This window comes from Myotis davidii, unplaced genomic scaffold, assembly GCF_000327345.1.
Source record: "Myotis davidii unplaced genomic scaffold, ASM32734v1 scaffold188, whole genome shotgun sequence".
Lineage (NCBI taxonomy): Eukaryota > Metazoa > Chordata > Mammalia > Chiroptera > Vespertilionidae > Myotis > Myotis davidii.
Window position 1 is genome coordinate 20,755 of NW_006299270.1, and position 22,290 is coordinate 43,044.

The 22,290-nt window shown below is 35.8% G+C and overlaps 1 protein-coding gene across 1 annotated transcript in view; it reads right to left on the reverse strand.

Moving 5' to 3' along the window:
• Nucleotides 1–22,290, reverse strand: part of LOC102756170 (ovostatin homolog 2-like) — a 33,539-nt gene that overhangs the window by 5,547 nt on the left and 5,702 nt on the right. The window contains exons 8-27 of the mRNA XM_015571174.1: nucleotides 21,452–21,569; nucleotides 20,353–20,464; nucleotides 19,792–19,901; nucleotides 19,294–19,452; nucleotides 17,825–18,052; nucleotides 16,731–16,785; nucleotides 16,146–16,291; nucleotides 15,651–15,800; nucleotides 13,106–13,276; nucleotides 11,906–12,050; nucleotides 10,588–10,684; nucleotides 9,913–10,141; nucleotides 9,403–9,532; nucleotides 5,970–6,085; nucleotides 5,330–5,381; nucleotides 4,512–4,595; nucleotides 3,621–3,797; nucleotides 2,721–2,802; nucleotides 1,965–2,121; nucleotides 13–152 (exon numbers count right to left, since the gene is read on the reverse strand). Of these exons, the coding sequence (XP_015426660.1) occupies nucleotides 13–152; nucleotides 1,965–2,121; nucleotides 2,721–2,802; nucleotides 3,621–3,797; nucleotides 4,512–4,595; nucleotides 5,330–5,381; nucleotides 5,970–6,085; nucleotides 9,403–9,532; nucleotides 9,913–10,141; nucleotides 10,588–10,684; nucleotides 11,906–12,050; nucleotides 13,106–13,276; nucleotides 15,651–15,800; nucleotides 16,146–16,291; nucleotides 16,731–16,785; nucleotides 17,825–18,052; nucleotides 19,294–19,452; nucleotides 19,792–19,901; nucleotides 20,353–20,464; nucleotides 21,452–21,569 (2,658 nt within the window). The remainder of the gene's footprint in view (nucleotides 1–12; nucleotides 153–1,964; nucleotides 2,122–2,720; nucleotides 2,803–3,620; nucleotides 3,798–4,511; nucleotides 4,596–5,329; nucleotides 5,382–5,969; nucleotides 6,086–9,402; nucleotides 9,533–9,912; nucleotides 10,142–10,587; nucleotides 10,685–11,905; nucleotides 12,051–13,105; nucleotides 13,277–15,650; nucleotides 15,801–16,145; nucleotides 16,292–16,730; nucleotides 16,786–17,824; nucleotides 18,053–19,293; nucleotides 19,453–19,791; nucleotides 19,902–20,352; nucleotides 20,465–21,451; nucleotides 21,570–22,290) is intronic.

Sequence of the window (22,290 nt, forward strand, 5' to 3'; positions counted from 1 at the left end):
CTCTTATTTCACAGTCTATTTAATATGCATGCAGCTGACTGAAACGAAAAGATGATGGGAATCCTTACAGTAGAATTGAGCCCAGCTTCAAGGAATGCTCCAACAATATATGCAGTGAGTAAAATGTCCTCCTCCTCCTCCTCTTCTTCTCCCTAAACACAAAGGAACAATGAGTCCTACAGGATGGTAGAGCACAAAAGAACAGCTATCCTTCTGAAGTGAGACAAAGTATAAAAGAAACACTGAAAACAATTACCATTATTCATAAACACTTGACAATGTGTAATTTTTAAATTAAGTTGTTACTAATCATGCTGTTTGAATAAAAATTCATCAAGATCCAATGTAATAATGAACTAAAACATACAATTAATCTCAACTATACTTAATCACATATATAATTGCAGTATAAACTTAGAAAAACATTTATGAGTTATGTGGTTTGCAAACTGTGCATGAAAATACTCTGGGGAACTTATGAAATAAACCAGTATTCAAACAAGAGATTCTGATTCAAAAAGTCTGGAATACGATATAGGGAAATGAATTTTAATGGGTGTTCTCGTGATACTGAAGCAAATAACATTCATAAGGCATTTAGGGTCCACTGATCTAATATTAAATATTTTTTTATTTATTTAAGCAAAAGGTGACTTCTCTTTAATATATATGGAGAGGGAAGAGAGAGAGAGAGAGAGAGAGAGAGAGAGAGAGAGAGAGAGAGAGACTTCTGAGGAGCTCAGTTATCAAGGTGTAAATAACTGGAGATGTCGGGCCCTAAAATAAGATGTGGGCACCCAAAGCGCACACTTAAGCTGTAGCAGGCTGTATCACCCTTCCTCTGCAATGCAGGTTTTTATTTTTCTCCTTGATTCTTTCTCTGACCCAATTCAAAATGGACACACACAGAGTTATGGAAAAAGGATTGGGTAAGATCAGACAAACTGATGTAGGGACCAGTAATGAAGCCATTAAGAAGAAATGTGGAGATGTGTTAGAAGAGAACATGAAAAATTCTGTTTTCCCACATAGGAACAAGTGCTATTCTCTATCAGGGGCCTCCTATTGTGAGGAGTAGGTTTGACATCATTCAAAGGCATTTTTCCATACTACATAATCGTAAGGCAATGTGAAAACAATTCACATTAAGATCAAATACCATCCGGAGTTGCCATTGGCCTATACTTTGAAGTGGATTAGCTTTACATTCCCAAAATCCGAAAATAGAAGTGGTGATTATGAGGAAGGACACAAGAGAAAAGCCCAGGATATCCCAGAGGCGATCAGGGCACGAGAAAGTATCACGAGCAGGGATTTATAGGGGGAAATACAAATGTTAGGAGAATCAAGGACACAGAGGAGGGGACGGAGGTGGGCAGCAGTCCACAAAGGCAAGCAGCAGGGAGAACGCTAATGATTTTCCTAAAGATGGACAGACAAGGGAAGGAATGATTATTGTCAAAGACAGACAGCATCTCATCTGCCTTTTGACTCAGGGCAAGCTAGGCCTTCGTGCTTTGACTTGAGAAGGTATTGGGAGAGTGCTTCATGGAAACAATGTAATTTACTAGATCTTTCCCCTGATTTTTTTGGTCACCCACGCATAGGAATAGGAATGAATTACTTACTCAAGGCCCCTACCTTTAGTATATTTTCTGGCTCCAAACTTATGAATGTTTCCTCTCTAAGTTCCGTTTCTCTCCCCATCCTCCTCTTTCTAGTTTATATCTTAAAATAGATTGCTTCTATGGAAGGGCTAAAGACAGTAAGGCAAATAATAGATTCATGGGGAGCTATATCTAGCAGGGATGCTGCTGACACACCACAGGCCAATGACTTCAGCAGACTCAGAAAAGGTAATATTCACAAGAAAAAATATTCATGTTCCAGGCTAGTTTGGCCAGAGGCAGGGAAGGTAGGCAAAACAAAGGAGCAAGGAAAACATGCTACTGTTAATCTCTCACCTCCCAGGCATTGTGGAAAATCTTGCCATCACTTTTAAAGGCACCATTGCTTTCCTGTTTGCTTGAAAGCCAGATGAAGGTCTGTTGTTGAACTTGTTCATCAATGAAAACATATTTCTTCATTCTCTCAAATGTCTTAAAAGTAAGGGCACTGAGCCTGTAATGATCACCCGTTGGACAAAAATTGAATAAGAAGGAAATGATAATGTCAGCTACTCCACACATTCATCAGCATTGTCCCCTTTGGGTAATGGGTGCAAACAATTTGGCTAATGTTGACTAATGAGTATTGATAGCGGCTCTTTCCTTTGGGGCAATAAGATGTTTTGAATAGCAATATGTGAAAATAAGGGTAGGTAATTTCCAGCGTGTTTATACACTCAGTTCTCAACACAGAGTTCATTAGATTATCCTTATGTGGTGAGAGAGTGGGTGTAACTAGATGCTTTGGGGACATCTAGTTTTCCTCTGCTGAAGGACCATGGGACTCTGAGAAATGCAGACTAAGTTGTGGCATTTTCCATGGCGTTAACAAGCTACGGAGGTAGAGGAGCTCTCATTAAATTTGCCATGAGACTCTAGGTATACTGCATTAGAACTGGAATAACCAACTGTTTTTGTATTATCTGATTCGCCTCTGTAAATTCACTCTGAAACCCACTTTGCTTTTATATTTCCACTGAACTCAATTGCTCTCATTCTCTCATAAGCCCTCTTCAGATCATTTTTACATTATTTAAAATTTTCACATCTCACCATATGCTTCCTTTCTGATTCCTCTGCTCAAACATGCTATATGAGCCATCCATGTTCTTGAAAGACAGCTGCTTTTGATAACCTAAGATACATTGTAGGAAATTATTTTTTTTTAATATAAGAAAGAAGAAAAAGGATGATGTAGTATATGAGCCTTGTGTTTTGGTGTTAGATAGACATAAATTACTAGATGATCATTTCAATTTAACTTCTGAAACTCAGGTTCTGTATCTATATTGAGAAAAAAATAACTTCTACCTTGTCAGGGTTTAATGATGCTATGTGACAATATGGGTATAACTGTAAGATAATACTCCCCCTCCCCCCAAAAATATATTACATGTGACTGAGCCTCGCTCAATAATTGGCATTTACAAAAAATTTCCTTAAGGTCATTTTTTGTTTGTGTTATCTTTCTGAAAAGAAGACCCAAATAAATCATACCTCTGACTTTTCCTTAACATCTCATTTTTACAAAGTTTATGCATTTTTTTCTGCACACAAATTCAATCACTTGATTGCAATGAAACACAATTGAAAGATACAGAAGTTGATAAATGAACCATTTCTAGCTACTATTAATAACAGCAACAGTGACACACAAAGTAGTTTGGCAAAATATTAGGCACTAAAAAAACCTGAACTCATAATTTGAAATGCTGCAGTGTTACATTGTGAAACCAAATGACCACACAGGTATTAAAGTCTAAAAAATCTCGAAAATACCAAAAACAAAACAAAACAAAAAAACAAACAAAAACATAGTTCAAACTCAGAATATACCTCAGTTCAGATCCATTTTTCCCCCACAGGACTACCTCATAATAACAGCTTTTTGAGATCTTGGTATCAGGAACTGATTTCATCTATTATGGGCAGAAATTACTTGAACCTTCTCACCGTCAGATAAGAAAGAGAAAGCCTTAGATTTAACTTCCTCTGTCAATTGTTGAGTATCTTGCAGGTAGTCAAGGACATAAGTATCAGACGCTAGCAGGGCAATATTCTGCTCTCCACTTCCACTGGGCATTTGCAGGAGAGTCTCCAGATTCTGCATCGCAAGTCCTAGAACATCCCCTAAAAATAGGAAAAGCAGAAAGTTACTACCACTTTAAGTTGGCATCTGAGCATTAATAACTACAGATTAAAGAGGCATAGTGAAAATAGAAAATATTTAAAAATTGAGTCTAAAAGGCGGAAACAAGGAAAACTTTCATGAAGTAATTCTGAAAAGGAGACAGATATGAAAGGTCAAACTAACGGGGTTTCTGGTATGAAAACTGTTTCTGAAAAATCTCATTACCAGAAAAAGAATGTTAAAAAACTGTGTTTGCTTGCTTCTTTGTTTTTGAGAAATTGACCCTATGAACTGCAATTCATCCCTTTCCCCAAAAGTGTTAATGTTAATGATAGATAAACAAGTTTTACTGTTGAAAAACAAAATTCTCCTATTATTGGGGATATTTCCAGCATTTATAACAAGCAAAGATTATGCTGATTCTCCAAAGGGGAATTTAATATTTCATATTAATATAATACAACTCTTTGTTTTCTAAACACCAACTATTGTCCACCAGAACAAATGTTTCCTAGAGACATAGATTTGAAAATGATGCTATAATTCCTTCAGATCCTCATATGAAAACAAGTTTAGAGAATAATCCTCAATAATAATTCTGCTCCAATGGATAGCATAAGAAAGATCTCTCCATCTTATTTTAAGAAAGTTTTACAGACCACCTCAGTCAAGACTTTTCAAATCATTGTGAAACACAAATTTAACCAACTTACCCACAACAGTGATGAAGGCCCTGGCTGATCCTTCTACCACATTATCTGGCAAATCCAAAAACACTGAAAGGGAGACATTAGTGCCTGGAAAGAAAATATCAATAAAATAAACAATGTGATGGCCTCCTTTCATAAACAATAGAAAAAGACTTGTGGGACAAACATATGATAAAATATATTTCTTTTAAAAAATTTTTACAAGTTGCTTGTTAGAAGACATAAATTGAGGTTTTGATCTAGTTTAGAATAACAATACATTCAAAAAATGATATATGCATCTGTATGTTAGATAATGGCCACTATTCCGCATAAGTTTAGTGCCTATACTACTTAAGTATAAAAAATGTCAAAAACTGCTATGACATATAACACAGCACACACACACTAGGTAAATCTTGGAGATACCTATTAGTCATTAAAATCATATCATTATCAATCAGATAAAACAGTGCTGTGAGGCCATTAAGCAAGCAATTGAGGGGCAGTGATTGTTTCATCCCAAGAGTACAAAAGCAAAGGTTAGATTATGTGTAATTTGGGCATAATCTCGATTTACCACTGCCCCACAGTTTGTCATAACCAAACTGAGAAGCAGAAAATACATAAAATAGGAAAAATAGTTTGAGGCAGACCAATGAGTTGGGTGAACTAAAAATAAAATAAAATAAAATAAAATACCATAAACACTATAGTTTTTTATGGCAAAAATTATACTGTAAACTTAGGAAGTGAAAAAAATAATCCCCCATTAGGTATTTAGAATGAAATCTCTGGGGTACTCAACATGACAAATGTTGATAACTAAAAGATCCTCTTACCTTTTGTATGGATAAAGAAACTCTGAGTCATTTCTTTTTCAATACCTTCAGGCTGTCAAAGAGCAAACAAAAACAAGCACAGGGTAATGAGTCTGGGTGATCTTTCCATGAGGAAAGTAACCAAGCATCAGCTTACATAGGGTATGGCTGGGCCTGTTTGCCCTCAGGAGAAGGTCCATTCACCGTCCCCTTCTGTTTATATCTGGAAGCCACTGGACATCACCAACATCCACTTTCGGCCCTGTGCTCCCATGTTTTGGATAAAGATAACTTTGTTGTCATTTGGGGACATGACAGATGCTGACACTGTTTAGCATCTCCAATAGACAAAGGTTTTTTGCAGGAAAGGATGATGGAAACTACATAGGATCGTAAGGCAAGAAGACTTGCCTTGGTTGGAGTCAATCAAAAAGGAGAAGGGAATGAAAATAAGTGTACAGGAAACATCATGCGTTAGGAGCAGACAAAAATCACCAAGCTTGCGTTAAGTGATGTTTTGCTATTCTGGGTCAGATGACATATCCTGTGTCAAAAGTAACTATGGTCAATTAACTCTCTTCAAAGAGAATGTCTTTTAATATTTAACCTATTAGACACTACTTCTCACCTGGAAGAGCTTGATAGCTTTGCATGCACATACCTCTACCAACAAACTTTTGACCACAGTATCTTCCCAGTTTAGATTTTGCTGCTCATCTTCATTTGGGCAAGCACTGCTTTGTCTGGACTCAGCAACTACAGTGATATTCACTTTACCTGGAAAACATCCCCAAACATACAGTAAATTGACCAGTGGGCCCTTCTATGATGGGAAATGATAAAGAGTTTGTGAACCATATGTTCAATTGGAGGAACTGAATTCTATCATATTTATGCTTAGACTAAAATACATTCTTTCTCCTGACAAGATATAATTTGGTATGTTCTGTTTTGCCTGTTTCAAGATTCCTTATATTAAATAAGTGATTCATTTACTTCATTAGAACTTGAGAAATTTTAAGGAAAAATAATAGTTCTGCAAAGCCAAGTGAGGAGATTCCTTGATATTGTTTATGTTATATATGACTATATGCGGGCATAACATGAGATTACCAGGGTCCTAACTTACCCTGAGGTCAAATAAACAAAAACAGGAAAATATGATATTGTGGAAAGGGCATTAGATTTAAATCAAGTGCGGGCAAGCAATCTATTTTTTTTTTAGCTCCCTGTAATATCAAGATCACATAATCTCCAGTTTCCTTAATTATAAAAAAAAATAAGAGGATTGAGAAATATAATTCTTTTGATTTAATATTACCTATTTGCCTATTTACCAATATGTATAACCAATATACTGTTCTTATTTGTTGTTGTATTTTGTTTCTTTTTAAGAAAGCCTTTGATATTTCCCCCTTACAACTTAATGCCATAAAGCCATACAAGTTAGTACAGTATTCTAACTCAATTGTCAGGGTAAAAATTTTGAAGACTTTGTGTAGTTAGAAAAATTGAGAAACAAAATCTAAAAGGAAAAGTAGTTTTAGGCAGATAAATATCACAGATGAACTAAAACGGTCTCATAAAAATACTGGTTGTTGGTAATGGAAGGAAATTTGACGTGGGGTAGTGAGCACATAATACAGGAGACAGATGATGTATTATAAAATTGTATACTTGAAACCTATAAATATTTTTAACCAATGTCACTTTAATAAATGATACAATTTTTAATTTTTAACTTTCAAAAATATATTTATTGATTTCAGAGCAGAAGGGAGAGGGAGAGATAGAAACATTGATGATAAGAGAGAATCATTGATTGGCGGCCTCCTTCATGCCCCCTCTGGGGAGTGACCTGCAACTCAGGCATGTGCCCTGACCAGGCATGTGCTGACCGGAAATCGAACCATGACCTCCTGGTTCATAGGTCGACGCTCAACCACTATGCCACACCAGCCAGGCACCTAATAAATTTTAAAAACTCAGAGAAATAATACAATAAATATGGAACATGAAATAAAGAAAATTTTATGCCACACCAGCCGGGCACCTTAATAAATTTTAAAAACTCAGAGAAATAATGCAATAAATATGGAACATGAAATAAAGAAAATTTTTGAATTTTGTGCACTGGGTCTTTAGACTATATATATAAAAGCCTAAGCAACCGTTACAACCAAACTACCAGAACAACTGGAACAACCGGACAACCAGCTGGTAGCTATGACACGCACTGACAGAGACCTTGCTGCTGGGTGTATACTTGAAACCTATAAATATTTTTAACCAATGTCACTTTAATAAATGATACAATTTTTAATTTTTAACTTTAAAAAATATATTTATTGATTTCAGAGCAGAAGGGAGAGAGAGGGAGAGAGAGAAACACTGATGTGAAAGAGAAACATCAATCGGTTGGCACAGGATGATGCTCAACCAACTGGGCTACAACGGCCTGGGCATCTCTCTCTCTAAAATCAATCAATGAGCCCTAACCGGTTTGGCTCAGTGGATGGAACATCGGCCTTAGGTCGACACTCAACCACTATGCCACACCAGCCGGGCACCTTAATAAATTTTAAAAACTCAGAGAAATAATGCAATAAATATGGAACATGAAATAAAGCATATTTTGATGACACTTAATTTTTTAAAATTAGTGATAATGATAATCATGCATCTACCACATCTATCATTCTTTGTTTTTTAGAATCCTTTTAGCTTTTCCCTTCCCTTGTTTTCAAGAAGATACTTGCAAATTCATTTTTCTATGTTGCAGGTAATATATACACCAAGACAATGCTTCTCAGTGTTTGATCTCCATCTAAGTGTTCAGGGTTTTGGTGTCTCATGATATCCATAATAATAAAGGCATAATATGCTAATTAGACCAGATGTTCTTCCAGATGACCTTCTGGGCCAAGCTGGAGCTACAATGGTCCTGGGTGCCAGAGGAAAGTTGGTGCCGGCTCCAGGAAGGAAGGCCTACTCTTACACAAATTTCATGCATGGGGCCTCTAGTATTTAATACATTTGCAAATCCTGACAATTGTAATTGAGGAGCAATTTTTGTATAAGCGACATGGGTTCATGCTGATAGGTGAGGAAGGAATAAGTGAGAAGTGAAGGAATTGGTCAGCATTAATGAAAATATGGTCTTCATTTGGGATAATATATATATAGATTTTAGAGATAATGCAATTTAGCATTTCATAAATTTTAAAAACTCAGAGAAATAATGCAATAAATATGGAACATGAAATAAAGCATATTTTGATGACACTTAATTTTTTAAAATTAGTGATAATGATAATCATGCATCTACCACATCTATCATTCTTTGTTTTTTAGAATCCTTTTAGCTTTTCCCTTCCCTTGTTTTCAAGAAGATACTTGCAAATTCATTTTTCTATGTTGCAGGTAATATATACACCAAGACAATGCTTCTCAGTGTTTGATCTCCATCTAAGTGTTCAGGGTTTTGGTGTCTCATGATATCCATAATAATAAAGGCATAATATGCTAATTAGACCAGATGTTCTTCCAGATGACCTTCTGGGCCAAGCTGGAGCTACAATGGTCCTGGGTGCCAGAGGAAAGTTGGTGCCGGCTCCAGGAAGGAAGGCCTACTCTTACACAAATTTCATGCATGGGGCCTCTAGTATTTAATACATTTGCAAATCCTGACAATTGTAATTGAGGAGCAATTTTTGTATAAGCGACATGGGTTCATGCTGATAGGTGAGGAAGGAATAAGTGAGAAGTGAAGGAATTGGTCAGCATTAATGAAAATATGGTCTTCATTTGGGATAATATATATATAGATTTTATAGGTCATGCAATTTAGCATTTCTATTGTATTTTGATCACATTATGCTTTTATACAAATGAAAGGCAGTTTTGTTTTACGCAAACATTAGCAACCAGATATTAGTTAATAAAAATAAGACTTTTTAACTGGGAATTTTAAAAAAAGTAGTATAAAAATTGTGATGGAGAAAATTGTTTGTATAGACAATTTAAGAAAAATAGGGTCAATAAAAATGGGTTGGTTTTCCACCAGAGTTTGGCATAGGCACATAGCTGCTTACCCAACTTCTTAGGTATAAGAGTCCAGACATATGTTTTCCTCTCTCCAGCTTGAATAATCTCACTGTCATTGTTTTTAGGGGTGTTGATATATGCCTCGAAATTCTCAGATTCTTCCAGTTCAACAGAAATCTAAAAAAAAAAAAGTCATGGCAATGAGGGTGACATGCTAAATGTTTTGCTATTATTATTCCTCTTCCCAACTTAAGAAAATTCTGCTTTACCTATTTTAAGTTAGCAGAGATAAAACATAACCAAACGACTCCTCTTACACAAAGATAAAAAAGTCAGAACACACATCACTATGAATTGACATTCTCAAAGCAGCATTTAAACCACTGCTGTGAATTAAAGCAGTTGTTTTCGTTTGAGGACTATGGAAACAAGTAATAACCTTATAGTACCATTTTGCATTGGAGAATGAAAAGAATGTGGCCATATTCCAGGAAAATATTAAGTACCTTTTTTTGCCCTTGTTAGATTTGGACTCCAGAGCAAAGGGAGCAACTTACCTCTGCACATGTATTCAGGTAGCTGAAGACACTGACAATCACATCGGACTCTTCGTTTCGAACGACTGAATAGGGGAGGGTCACTTCAACGAAGAAAGGTTGGGAGGCTTCCAGAGCAATTGTGGATGAAATGCCAAACCCTGCATCACCGTTCACACAGAAGCCGTTTGCCTCCCAGCGCGTTATAGTGTCAGGGATGCGGAATGAAACATTTGCTGAACCCGAGGAACTACAAGGACAGATTATTAGCAAAATGAGATTTTTGTCTAAAGTGGGACCTAAAAATCAGCCCAGAGCAAGCAAAAATAAATAAATAAATAAATAAATAAATAAATAAATAAGCAAGCAAGCAAGCATTAACGAAGGGTTACAAATGAGTTATAGCTGTATTTCTCTGAACTTTAACCTTACAAAAGTCACATTCCTTTAAACAAGGAATTGTGTGTTTTTTTTCCCTTTATTAAATTGAGGCATGTTACATCTTTATGCATGAAATTAATAAATGAAAAAAAATGCCGAAGAAAAACAAAGGAGTCAGCACATACAAATGAATGGTATTAGATAATTTTACAGATGTGGTACTGCTTTATATACCCAGAAATAATGTTTAATAAATAATAACAAAAAGAAAATAGAAATAAAGACACATCAGAAAGAGAATTGTTGAAAGCTCACTCGACACTGACGAGGTCCCATATCCATGTCTCTGGAAAGTTCGTTCTTACTGTTTCTGTTATAGCCCATTCCACAGGGCCTAAGTCCTCACTTGCGACTTCACCAGGTAAAAGAGAAGAGAAATGCTTTATTTTGGAAGAATGAATCTACGTGTTTCAATGACACACACCCATAAGCTACGTCCTTAACCGTATATGCTCAGTGTGAAGCAGTGTAAGAATTTGCTCCAGAGGCTCACTGTCAATAAACGGGCGTCTCAATCTAGGTATCAGCATTTTGATGCTCATATCGCTCCCATTATTAACAACAAATAGCCTACATCGGTGATGGCGAACCTATGACACGCGTGTCAGAGGTGACACGTGAACTCATTTTTCTGGTTGATTTTTCTTTGTTAAATGGCATTTAAATATATAAAATAAATATCAAAAATATAAGCCTTTGTTTTACTATGGTTGCAAATATCAAACAATTTCTATATGTGACACGGCACCAGAGTTAAGTTAGGGTTTCTCAAAATGCTGACACGCCGAGCTCAAAAGGTTCATCATCACTGTTCTAGGGCCTCTTGAACTCAGCAAGTCTATCCTTGTATAAAGTTGTCAGGCCTTTCATTTTTCTCAAGTGGTGTTTCTGATATCCATCTTCAGGATCAACCCCACTTAAATTACTACTCTAATCCTCAATGGTAGGCCAGAGGGATTTAAAAGATGTGACTCAAGTGTTTTCAGATCTGGCATACAACTTTGATTTGGGTTCTATTCTGATGACCTTGTTTCATTTTGTTTCCCTGATGAAATTTCTGTATTGTAAATCTACCTAATTGCCTTATTCATCTAAGATTATGACTGAGTTTTGTGCTTCCAGGTCTTCCACTGGTAAATGGACTAGTATCTGAACACACTGCTCTCATGCCATCTGTTTGGTTATCTGGGAATCAAAATATCCTCTGCCTTGAATTCTGTGAATTATGGTCTATACATAATAAGGATATAACGTCCCATAAGGACCCCTCATTCTCTTGTATCATACTCACTTATAATGACTGTCCTTCCATATCACCACACATTACCTGCTCCTATACACTTCTCTGTTCTACCAATTACGTTCTACCAATAAAAATAAACTTCTCATGTTTGAAGCCAGTTCTTCCTATTAGCCTGAACCATTCCCATCCTGCATTATTCTGCCTATTTTGCAGGATGTCTAATTGTAGCCAAAAAGATGGCATAATTCACAAGTAAAATTCTATTTTTTATAATTTTATCCCAAATACTCCTTTGGCCATCTCCCAAACACAGAATTCTAGATTACTCACATGCAATTTTAGGTGGGGGGGCACTGTACATCGGTTCACATAGGGGTCCAATTAGCAATGATCTCTCGGAGAATGGCCTCCACTCTACTGCACATATTTCTGGCTTCCGATAATGGAGATTGGTAAAGGCTTTCAGACCCATGGACTTCAAGTAAACAAACAACAAAAGATAAGTTGTGCATTTCCTTCACACAAGACCTAAAACAGGTCCATCAGCTACATTATAGTGTTAAATATACAGATTTCCTCTCCTAGCAAAGGTCTCTAGGATGTTAGAAATTAAATCACTTGTATTTAATGTATGAAAAATATCTAATTTGAATAAAAAATGACAGTCTGATTTCTCCACCACTTATTATGTGCTAGAATCTTGCTAAATATTTAACATCATTTTTCATTTAATTTTAAAGGAAAAATACGAACAGCACTACTATGATCCTAATGAATATCAAACATATACACACTCACACACAGATATACAATGTATAGTTAGTAATTTGAAGATCTGGGACTTAAACTAACGTCTGTCTGATTCATGCCCTTTTTCCTTTATATCTGTGACTTCAATGATAAAGATCCTTTCATGGGGTCTCAGCATATTTAATTGTAGCCCAGACAATATTCTAGACTCTTTATTTGACTATAATCTTGCTAAGTATTTAACATCATTTTTCATTTAATTTTAAGGGAAAAATACAAACAGCACTACTATGATCCTAATCAATATCAAACATATACATACTCACACACAAATATACCATGTATAGTTAGTAATTTGAAGATCTGAGTCTTAAACTAAAGTCTGTCTGATTCGATGCCCTTTTTCCTTTATATCTGTGACTTCAATGATAAAGATCCTTTCATGGGGTCTCAGCATATCTAATTGGTAGCCCAGACAATATTCTAGACTCTTTATTTGACTATTTCTGCATAAGGTTTACCACAACAAATTGAAGACTATCTCATTACTTCAAACATGAGGTTTTATATTTTTAGCTGCCACTTAATTTATTTTCAACAAAAGAATCAACAGAAATGAATGTCTCTTTTTTGTAAGACAACTTTTGAGTATTCTTTAAGCAGAATACTGATCCCTATCTCAAAGAATAGAAAAAAACTACATAAATAATAAAACACAGATATGCAATATGAGCATTATAATTGAGATAAAATAAATAAAAAAAATTTAAATGTTCTTACCCTGATAATATCATAGGTGTCTCCATCTTCATAGTTGCCTGCAGGTATGTAATACAGACCTTTGTAAAACATATCCTTCTGGGGAATGCAAGGGTCTTGTTTGCCATCGTCAAGGTTGAGACCATGATAGAAATAACCATAGAGTTCTGTATTTGGAAGCAGGTTATACAACTGTGGGAAAAAATCACATGGTTTTCAATGATTTTAAGCACTCATTTTATTTCTATAAAATTGGAAAATTTGTGCCATAACCATTTATTGTGGTTTTGTTTTTTAAAAAAATATTGAATCTATTTAATCCAACACTTTTGGGTCATTCTTCCACCAATTATCAAGAACTGGAAAAAAATGAATTCCAACAAAACTGCTGTAAGGTAAAAGAGAAATAAACTCTAAATTATTAGGAGCTTAAGGAAAAAAATAGTCTGAAAGAAAATGTTAAAAAGTAGCATAGGAAAAAAAGAGAATAAAGATGAGAGAAAGCATGAATTAAAACAGGTCATAGGCAAAGTGGTTGAATTGGAAAGCAGGCAGAGATGACGCATATTTATAAAGTTTTAGTAGAAGGGGGAAAGAAACAATGGAAAAATTAAAATTTAGAATTATAATTCAAGACGAATGCTGGAAATAAAAGATCTATGTTTACACATTGTATGGGTCATTGTGTACTTAGGAAAATTTCCCCCAAACAATAAATTCTGACAGGTATTTTACTAAAACTAACTTAAAATTTAAAGGAAAAACAGCCCTCAAGGCCTTCAGGCAAAAAAGATTAAATAACTTATAATAAGGGTAAATGAGTTAGACTTATGTCAGAAGTCTTAAAAGCAATATTCAAAGCAAGGCAATAGGGAAGTGACATTTTTAAGATACTTAAAGAAAGCAGAAACCTAGAACTTAATATACAGATAACCTGCCCTTCTCATAACAAAACTTTAGTAAAACATTTTTACATTGGAAAAATTACACAGCTTATGTCTTGATTCATGGTTATTAGATATTGCTATTAATTATTTTTTATAGATTTTTATGTAAAACTAGATTTACTATAGAACGTTAAAGGCAAAATACAAAATTGCATTTTTTCAACAAGATCTTATTTGTGAAATATATATGCCTCTCTCACAGGAGCACACCTCTGCTTTACCCGTCCCCTTCTTTTTCCTCTCAGGTGAGTTATCCTTGCCTTTCCCTTTTCTAAGCTCCAAAGGCCCCTTTTTTGCCTCCGTAGCTTGCTTTCTAAGCCTTCACTGCTCAGCTCGCTTACTTTCACATCTGTTACTTTCTAAATAAACTTTCACTTATACTAGCAATTTGAATAAAATAAATAAAAATTACAACAAAAATGTACCTATGTCTAACTTTTACAATTATGAGTGATTTTTAAAACATTTTCTCTTTTATCCTTTTATTTTGCACATTTTCTACAATACACTGGTGCTGAATGTTTGTGTCTTCTCAAAATGCGTATGTTGATATCCTAATGCCCAATGTGATGGTATTAGGGGCTGGGACCTTTAGGAGGTGGTTAGGTCATGAGGGCAGAGCCTTCAAGAATGATATTAATGCCCTTATAAAAGGTCCTCAAGAAATATCCCTTATTCCTTCCACCAAGACACAAGGAGAAGTCTACCACCAGGAAGAGTCACTGCACCTGATTGTGCACGCATCCAGATCTCAGACTGAAATATTTGTGACTTGTAAGCTACCCAGCCTGTGGTAGCCCACATGCTACAGCAGCCCAACTGGAGTAGGACAATAGGCATAATTTTAATAATACATTTTTGAAATTATTAAATTAGTTTTAAACATGATCATAAATTCCTAAAACAAACAAATAAAATTGAAACAGACTCAAAGGAACAGAGAACAGACTGATAGATGCCAGAGGGGAAAGTTGGTGTGAAATTCTGGGATTGCTGGTCTGAAAATGCTTATGAAAATATAAGATGAATCAATAGATTATGACTTTAAATTGTAGCCAAGCATATCTTTTGTTGTTGTTGTTAATCCTCACCTGAGGATATTTTTCTATTGATTTTTAGAAAGAGTGGAAAGGAGGGGAAGAGACACACAGAGAGAGAAACATTGATGTGAGAAAGACACATCAATTGGTTGCCTCGGACCCTGACCAGGGCTGGAGATCAAGCCCGCAAGCTAGGTATGAGCATCCATTGACTGGAATCAAACCCAGGACTCTTCAGTTCTGGGGCGGATGCTCTATCCACCGAGCCAAACCCTCTAGGGAGCCACGCATATCTTTCAACACAGAGATTTAACTCTAGGTTTCCACATACATATAATTACCTCTATTACCTTTTCTCAAAATCACATTATATATAATCCCTACCCTGTTATAACTATCTACTGAATTCTGTATTGTTTTAAGTGCTGGGTCTGATGAGAGAAATAATTAAGTATATAATCCATGAAGGAATAAAGGAAGAGAATATTTGATTTTTCAATACGTTCCATCTCAAAAATGTCATCTGAAGGGTGAGACTTGCAGGAGTTTAGATAAAAGTTGGAAAATCAGAGAGCTCACACTGTCAGCTGACAGCTCTTCTTCCGATTTCAGTAGAAGGACGCTTTTATCCACAGCCCGGAGAGCGCAGAAGGAGTCAGGGGCTGCTTCTAGATAGAGGCTGATGTTGGAGCCAGGGAGTCCCTGCTCCTCAGAGAAGTTGATGTTAACCTGAAAGTGAGGAGAAAAGAATGCGAGTAAGATAACTTTATATGAATATAACTTGCATATTCTCCATTTTTTCCCAAGTACATCTTTATAGATTTCTGTACCTACATTTTTCCGGCCTACTATCACCCTCGCTTCCCCTCCAGGGACATCCTCCCATCATCTCAGGATTGACATTGCTGCCAAAATTTATTCATTCTGTTTGGCGATTCTATTATCCCCTGATCATTTAATTACACCAACATTTATTGTGAGAGTCCCCTGTAAAGTTAATAGGAGTGGGATGGCAGGGAGAAAAGTGCTCACCCCTCTCATTCAGGACCAGCAAGAAATAGAAAAAAACATCACCTTGTTTTTAAAGGCTTTCTCAATCTGGAATTTGACAGTGTCCGCCACAATTTCCCCGCTGGGGTGAAGGGTGTAGACGAGCATGATGGCCACAGGAGCCAGGTCAGCGCTGATGTTGATGGGGAACGAGAACTGTCCATTCCAGGCTGTGTGAACAGGAGATGTCATCGACGGGTGCAATGCCAGAAGGCCCCTGGCTCACGGGGTACACTTACATAAAAGGGAATGGCTTATGGATAGAAAGAGCAAATTGGGCTTTACTCTAAAGACAAATGAATTAAATAATGGAAACTCTAGATACCAATATCAACACTGCCAAATTGAGTCAATAATGAGATTTAGGTTTTGGGCATCACTTTTCTATAATGTACTTAATAACCTGGCAATAATAGAAAATGTCTGAAATTTCCTTCATCAAATATTTAGTAAGTTATGTTGGACCACATTAACTAGTGCCCTCCATTCACAAGTGGTAATGTTAAGCACTCTCCTAGCCTAACCTTTTGACTCTAGCACTATAACATGTTCTTAAAAATAAAGAAAAATGAAGGTGGAGTACATATTTAAAAAATGTATTGTAAACACCTTTGTCTGTGATTTCCGTTTGTCCACTGAGCAAAATAGCCCCTTTTGCCATCACCTGTGAAGCAAAAAGAAAACACAATAGCTGAAATCATATTATTTAATATTTCATAAAATTATTAAATAATGAACAATCTAGTGATAATTCTATAATTCTGAACAATCTAGGGATGTGTCTGTAGGATAGGATAGTTTCCATGAACCGATAGTAAAAATGGAGTTTGCAAAACTTGGAAAAGAACAGAGAAAGTCACTACACTTTATTAAGAGTATATTATGTGCTAGAAACTTGTTAAATAGTATCCAGTGCATTGAGTAAGAGCTGCATAAAGCTCTGAAATTGTCTAGCCTGCCTGGCTTTGAATAAGCCAAGTCATTTCAATTCTTTGCCTTTGTTATTTTCTTTGTAAAATTGAGCTACTCAGAAGGGTGATTAATGAGTTGACACATGTAAAGCCCTCCTCACACTGTCTGACACAAACTACTGGCCCTAGTAGATGTCTTACTGTTTCCAATTACAAATATACAGCTGAGGCAGCTAAGGCTTAGGAAGTTTAAACAATATGTCCAATATCAGCCAACTTGCTTGAAAACTAGGAGAAGGTGGAGGATTTTAATTAGGAGTCATAATTTCCAAGTCGGTAGCTTTTCACCTTTCAATATGCCTACTAGAGACAAGATGAATAAATATAGGGACAGAACAAAAAGGGCTAATTTCTTTTAATATTTATCAAAATCAGCTTTCCACTTAGTCTCTGGTATCTGCCTACTATTTTACTCTCACAAAGGGGCATAACTACTTACTTGATGTGAGTTATAATTAAAGTCTTAAAATAGCAGACTCAGAAGAATAAGTTGTTCAACCTTAGGGAAATTGCCTGAATCTTTTTTATGTGTTCGTTTATTTGTTCCTGAGGTTTTTTTTTTTTTTGTTGTTGTTGTTTTTTTTGTTTTTTTTAATGATGAATTTCTCACTAACTTTTAAAGGGAGGCTGGGAGACCTCCTCAGACTGGCATGCATGACTGATGGACACGTTCTAAACTGTACCATGCTAAGCAGACAGACAAGATCCAAGAATCCACCAGCCAAGACTTACCAAATAAAAGAAGTTTATATTTGACTCTTCCCTGTACGCTTCACTGTTTAGGGAGTAATGCACATTCACAATCTTTTGTTGATTGCATCTCAGCTGCTTTGGTTCAGGAACAATCTTCAGGAAGCTGTTGGTTCGGGAGTAAAAGCGTGGGACTGATATACGGGCATCCAAATACTCAGGCGTCAACCATGTGGGAACATAGCAGTTCTTCGGGTGAACAAATGTGGCCTGATCAGAGAAAAGAAAGCAAAGGATCTGAGCGCTATCTCTCAAGGACAGTAATTACTACCAAATGAGAGACTTCTGATCCCTTCAAAGCAGAGAGAAACCTCAGCTTGTGGCTGACTTTCAACATTAAGTTATTGGAAGTTAAAATAATATCAGCACTCTCCTCTTCCTGTATACAAAACATGGCCATAATTGTATGTCTGTTTCATTAGGCTTACGATGAAATATTTATTTTTACTTTGTAATTGAGGTCAGAGATGAGCCTTAAGGTCCTGTGTCTTTCAGCTACACTTAAACATTGATAAATTGTTTAATTGTAAAATTCTGTTTAAGAAGCAGGAAAAGAGAAATCATAGTGTCAAGACTCCTAATCTATGCGTAAAATGATCAAAGGAAAAGAGTCAAATAATTTTCATGAGCTATTTCTAGTTTCTCAGAGGAAAATAAGTTGCTATAGAAGCCTATATAACAGTGGTTCTCAACCTGAGGGTCGCCAACCTGTGGGTCGCGACCCCTTTGGGGGTCGAACGACCCTTTCACAGGGGTTGCCTAAGACCATTGAAAAACACATATATAATTAAATATTGTTTTTGTGATTCATCACTATGCTTTAATTATGTTCAATTTGTAACAATGAAATTGGGGGTCCCCACAACATGCGGACAGTATATTATTATTCAGCAACAAATATTAATGGAATACTGATAAATGCTACAACATGGAAGGCCCTTGAAAACATTATATAAAAGCATAAGCAACTGTCCAACCGGTAGCTATGACACACAATGATTTGACTGTTTGACCAAGCTTTTGACCAGTAGCTATGATGTGCACTGACCACCAGAGGGCAGATACTCCAACCAGTAGGTTAGCTTGCTGCTGGGGTGTGGCCGATAGGGACTGGGAGAGATGTGCTGGACATGCCCTGGAGCCCTCCCATGGTTCCTCCCCGGCTGGCCGGCCCCAATCGGCCCCAATTGGGACTGGGCGGACACACCCTGCATGAATCCATGTACCAGACCTCTAGTTTATAAAAATTATGGGCTATTATTATCTCATCCTCTTGAATAAGTATTCTCATGTATTATCTAATGAACAAGCAAATATATAAAATACCCTAAATTTTGAAACCCTGTTAAAATACATTCTCAATATAAGTTATCTTTTAAGAGATTCCTAACGTTCAAAATTCCTAACATTGGAATCCTCTGTGGGATCTTGTCTACTCTTTGATGTCTTACTTTCAGGTTGAACTCCGGATCAAATATATCTGAAGTGTCAATGGATAACTGAGCTTCACCATTCTCGTCTGTGGTGTAATTTCCAATAAATTTGTCATTGAGCTCCAATTGCAATAGTTTGTTCACCATCGGGACATTATTAGGACCAGAAAATTTAAGCTGTACAAAAAAAAGAGAGAGAGAGAGAGAGAAGCATTGATTTTTAAAATTCAAAATGTCACATCTCTACTGAGAAGAAATGTTCTGTTCATAAATGTAATCATTTATTGTAACTTTCTTAAATTCTGACAGATGATCCATTAAGTACATATATAATATGGAAACAGCTATACTTTTATCTATCATTTTCTTTTAGCCTAGGACTTTTCCCAGTATGTCAGATGTAGAAATGTTGCAATGTGTTATGAAAGTAGGAAAAACATGTTTAGAAAATTTCAAAGGGCAATCTATGGTCCAAGAAAGTGAAATGAGAACATATATATTTTTAGTCAAGCCTACTGTGCCAAAAAAGGGAATTCCTCTTCTATAGAAAGGGTCCGTGTTCTCAAAGTTCACTGTCCCAAGAAATGAAGAGATAGAAACAGGAGCTTTTTCACTGATCTGCACACCTGTAACAAATGAAAAATACTGTTAAGGAAGATGAATCATTTGATGTGGAATCTTATGAATTTCTCACTAACTTTTGCACCTGTGATGTTCCCAGTTGTATTAGATCAGAGATTGACAAACTTGTCTTGTAAAGGATCTGACAGTGATTATTTTAAGCTTTTGGGGCACATGGCCTCTGTCACAACTGCTCAACTTTGTTGTTGTAGCTCTTAAGCAAGGCAAACAAACTATTCCAAGTTGAGTGTAGCATTTACATCATACTTTTATTTTAAATATTATTAGAAAAGCCTTATTCAGAAACAACCTTCAAGCTGACCTATGAGCAAATGTACTCCACTTAACTCTACTGAGCAATTAATGATCTGTAGTTGGTGAGTGTTACTAACTCAATAAACTTCTTTCCAGTAAGCTGCGTATGTCCTCAGGTTGCCAGTAAAATACAACCATTACCTGTCCCGGTTTCTGTCACAGTCACAGTGATATGAAATAACATGGAAAATCCAGAACGGTAGAGTTGGAAGACTTTTGTATTTACAATTTGAGAAACACAACCATTTTCCAACTGAAAAATAAAGAGAAGATACAAAGAAAAAGTTAGGGATCCCAAAGTCTTTAAAGAATATGGAATTTCAGCACAGATACTTATCTCCCTCCACCACCCAATGGCTCCATCTCACAAACTTGTTGAAATGACTACAGAATTACCAAAGATGGCGGGAGGTAGTTTTCATCACCAATTAAAACAAAGTAAGGAGCTATTGCATATTTTACAGATGTCAGGGTTATTATCCTGGAAACAATGTGGAAGGGAACAAGTTAAAAAATAATCTGGTGAACAAAATAGGAACAGACTGACAGATCTCAGAGGGGAATGGGGTAGAGGGGGGACTGGATAAAAGACGGTGAAGAATTAGTCAAAGAACATATACGCATAGCCTATGGACACTGACAACAGTGTGGTGAAGGCTGGTGGGGCGGACAGAGGGAGCTGGGGAGAGGGAGTGGGGAGGGGGAGGAGTGAAGGTGGGCAAAGAGGAGGAAAATGGGGGACATTTTTAATAGTGTCAACAATAACAAATTTTGAAAAGATAAGCATAGAACTGAATGATATTTAAAAAAATGAACTTCAAATCTAAAGTAATAAATGCAGATACTCTGAATTGCAGATGTTTGCAAATGACCTTTTTTATAAGAACAGTTCTAGGTTGCATGGGGAACACTATGAAGGATTCATTTATTTAAAGGATAATTAATGATTCTCCAAAGAAAGATCAGGGAGGTCACCTAGACAAAATATTATAACACAAGGGAGCCAATCACAGCTTTCAATTCTAAAAATGTATTATTCTATAGGAGGGTAACAATTTACATAGCCTAGAGAATAAGAGACTATTGTTAAACATTGCATTTTCTTTCTCATTCTTTACCTTACCTATCTGCAACCACTATTATTCACAAGATGAAAAGTGTTGTATCCCTTTTATAAATGAAATCAAAGATAGAATAATAATAAACTGAACTTTTTTGAAATAAAGATTATGAACTGTACCTGCACAATAAAATGTTCACAAATTTCATTGTTGTCTCTTTCACAATCCCCAAAGGAAAAATATTCTCTGCACACCTTGATTTGGGCTTTTCCTTGCACGGGTTGGTCAAAGGTGTACCTAGTAGGAGGTGCATTGGTAATTATTAATGAACAAAACCATGGTAATATTTTATGGTCTTCTTCAGAAATTACATATGAAATGTCTAAACTATGACTACTTCAATGACCAAATTCTATTAGGAATTCTCACTTCTTGGTGATATCATCCCCACAGAATTTAGGTTAAATTTAGGTTAAATTAGGTATTTGATCAGGCAGCAGGATTCAGCTGCTTTTTAAATAAAATTCAAGGTAATGTAGACTCTAAAATTTCAGTGAATAGGATTTAATGATTAAGTTTAGTCTTTAAAATTATATTTTAATCTGATCGAAATATAAAGATTGTTTGCATTACTTTTTCTTTTGCAGAAAATATCTCCCTAAACTAAATATGCTTTGACCAAAAGTATAGTGTGTTTAAGGGGTGGGGTTAAATACATATCTCATTTTCTACTAAAACACACAAAAAACATCAATACAAGTTCTTTAAAAGTTTAACCAAAGACAAATACAGTTAATTTGAGTTTTGTTTTGACTTTGTTAGTTGAGAATTAGGTCCACTAAGATTCTGAAACACAGATAACAAATGTGAAATTAGCATATGGCATAACTCAATGTAATAAAATTGATCAATTAGAATATATTTTTTTAATTGTTGGATCTAGTATATATCCAGTGTGTACATTATGATATCTTATTCATTTTTCTCGGGGACCCTGAGATGTAGGTATATTATCTCA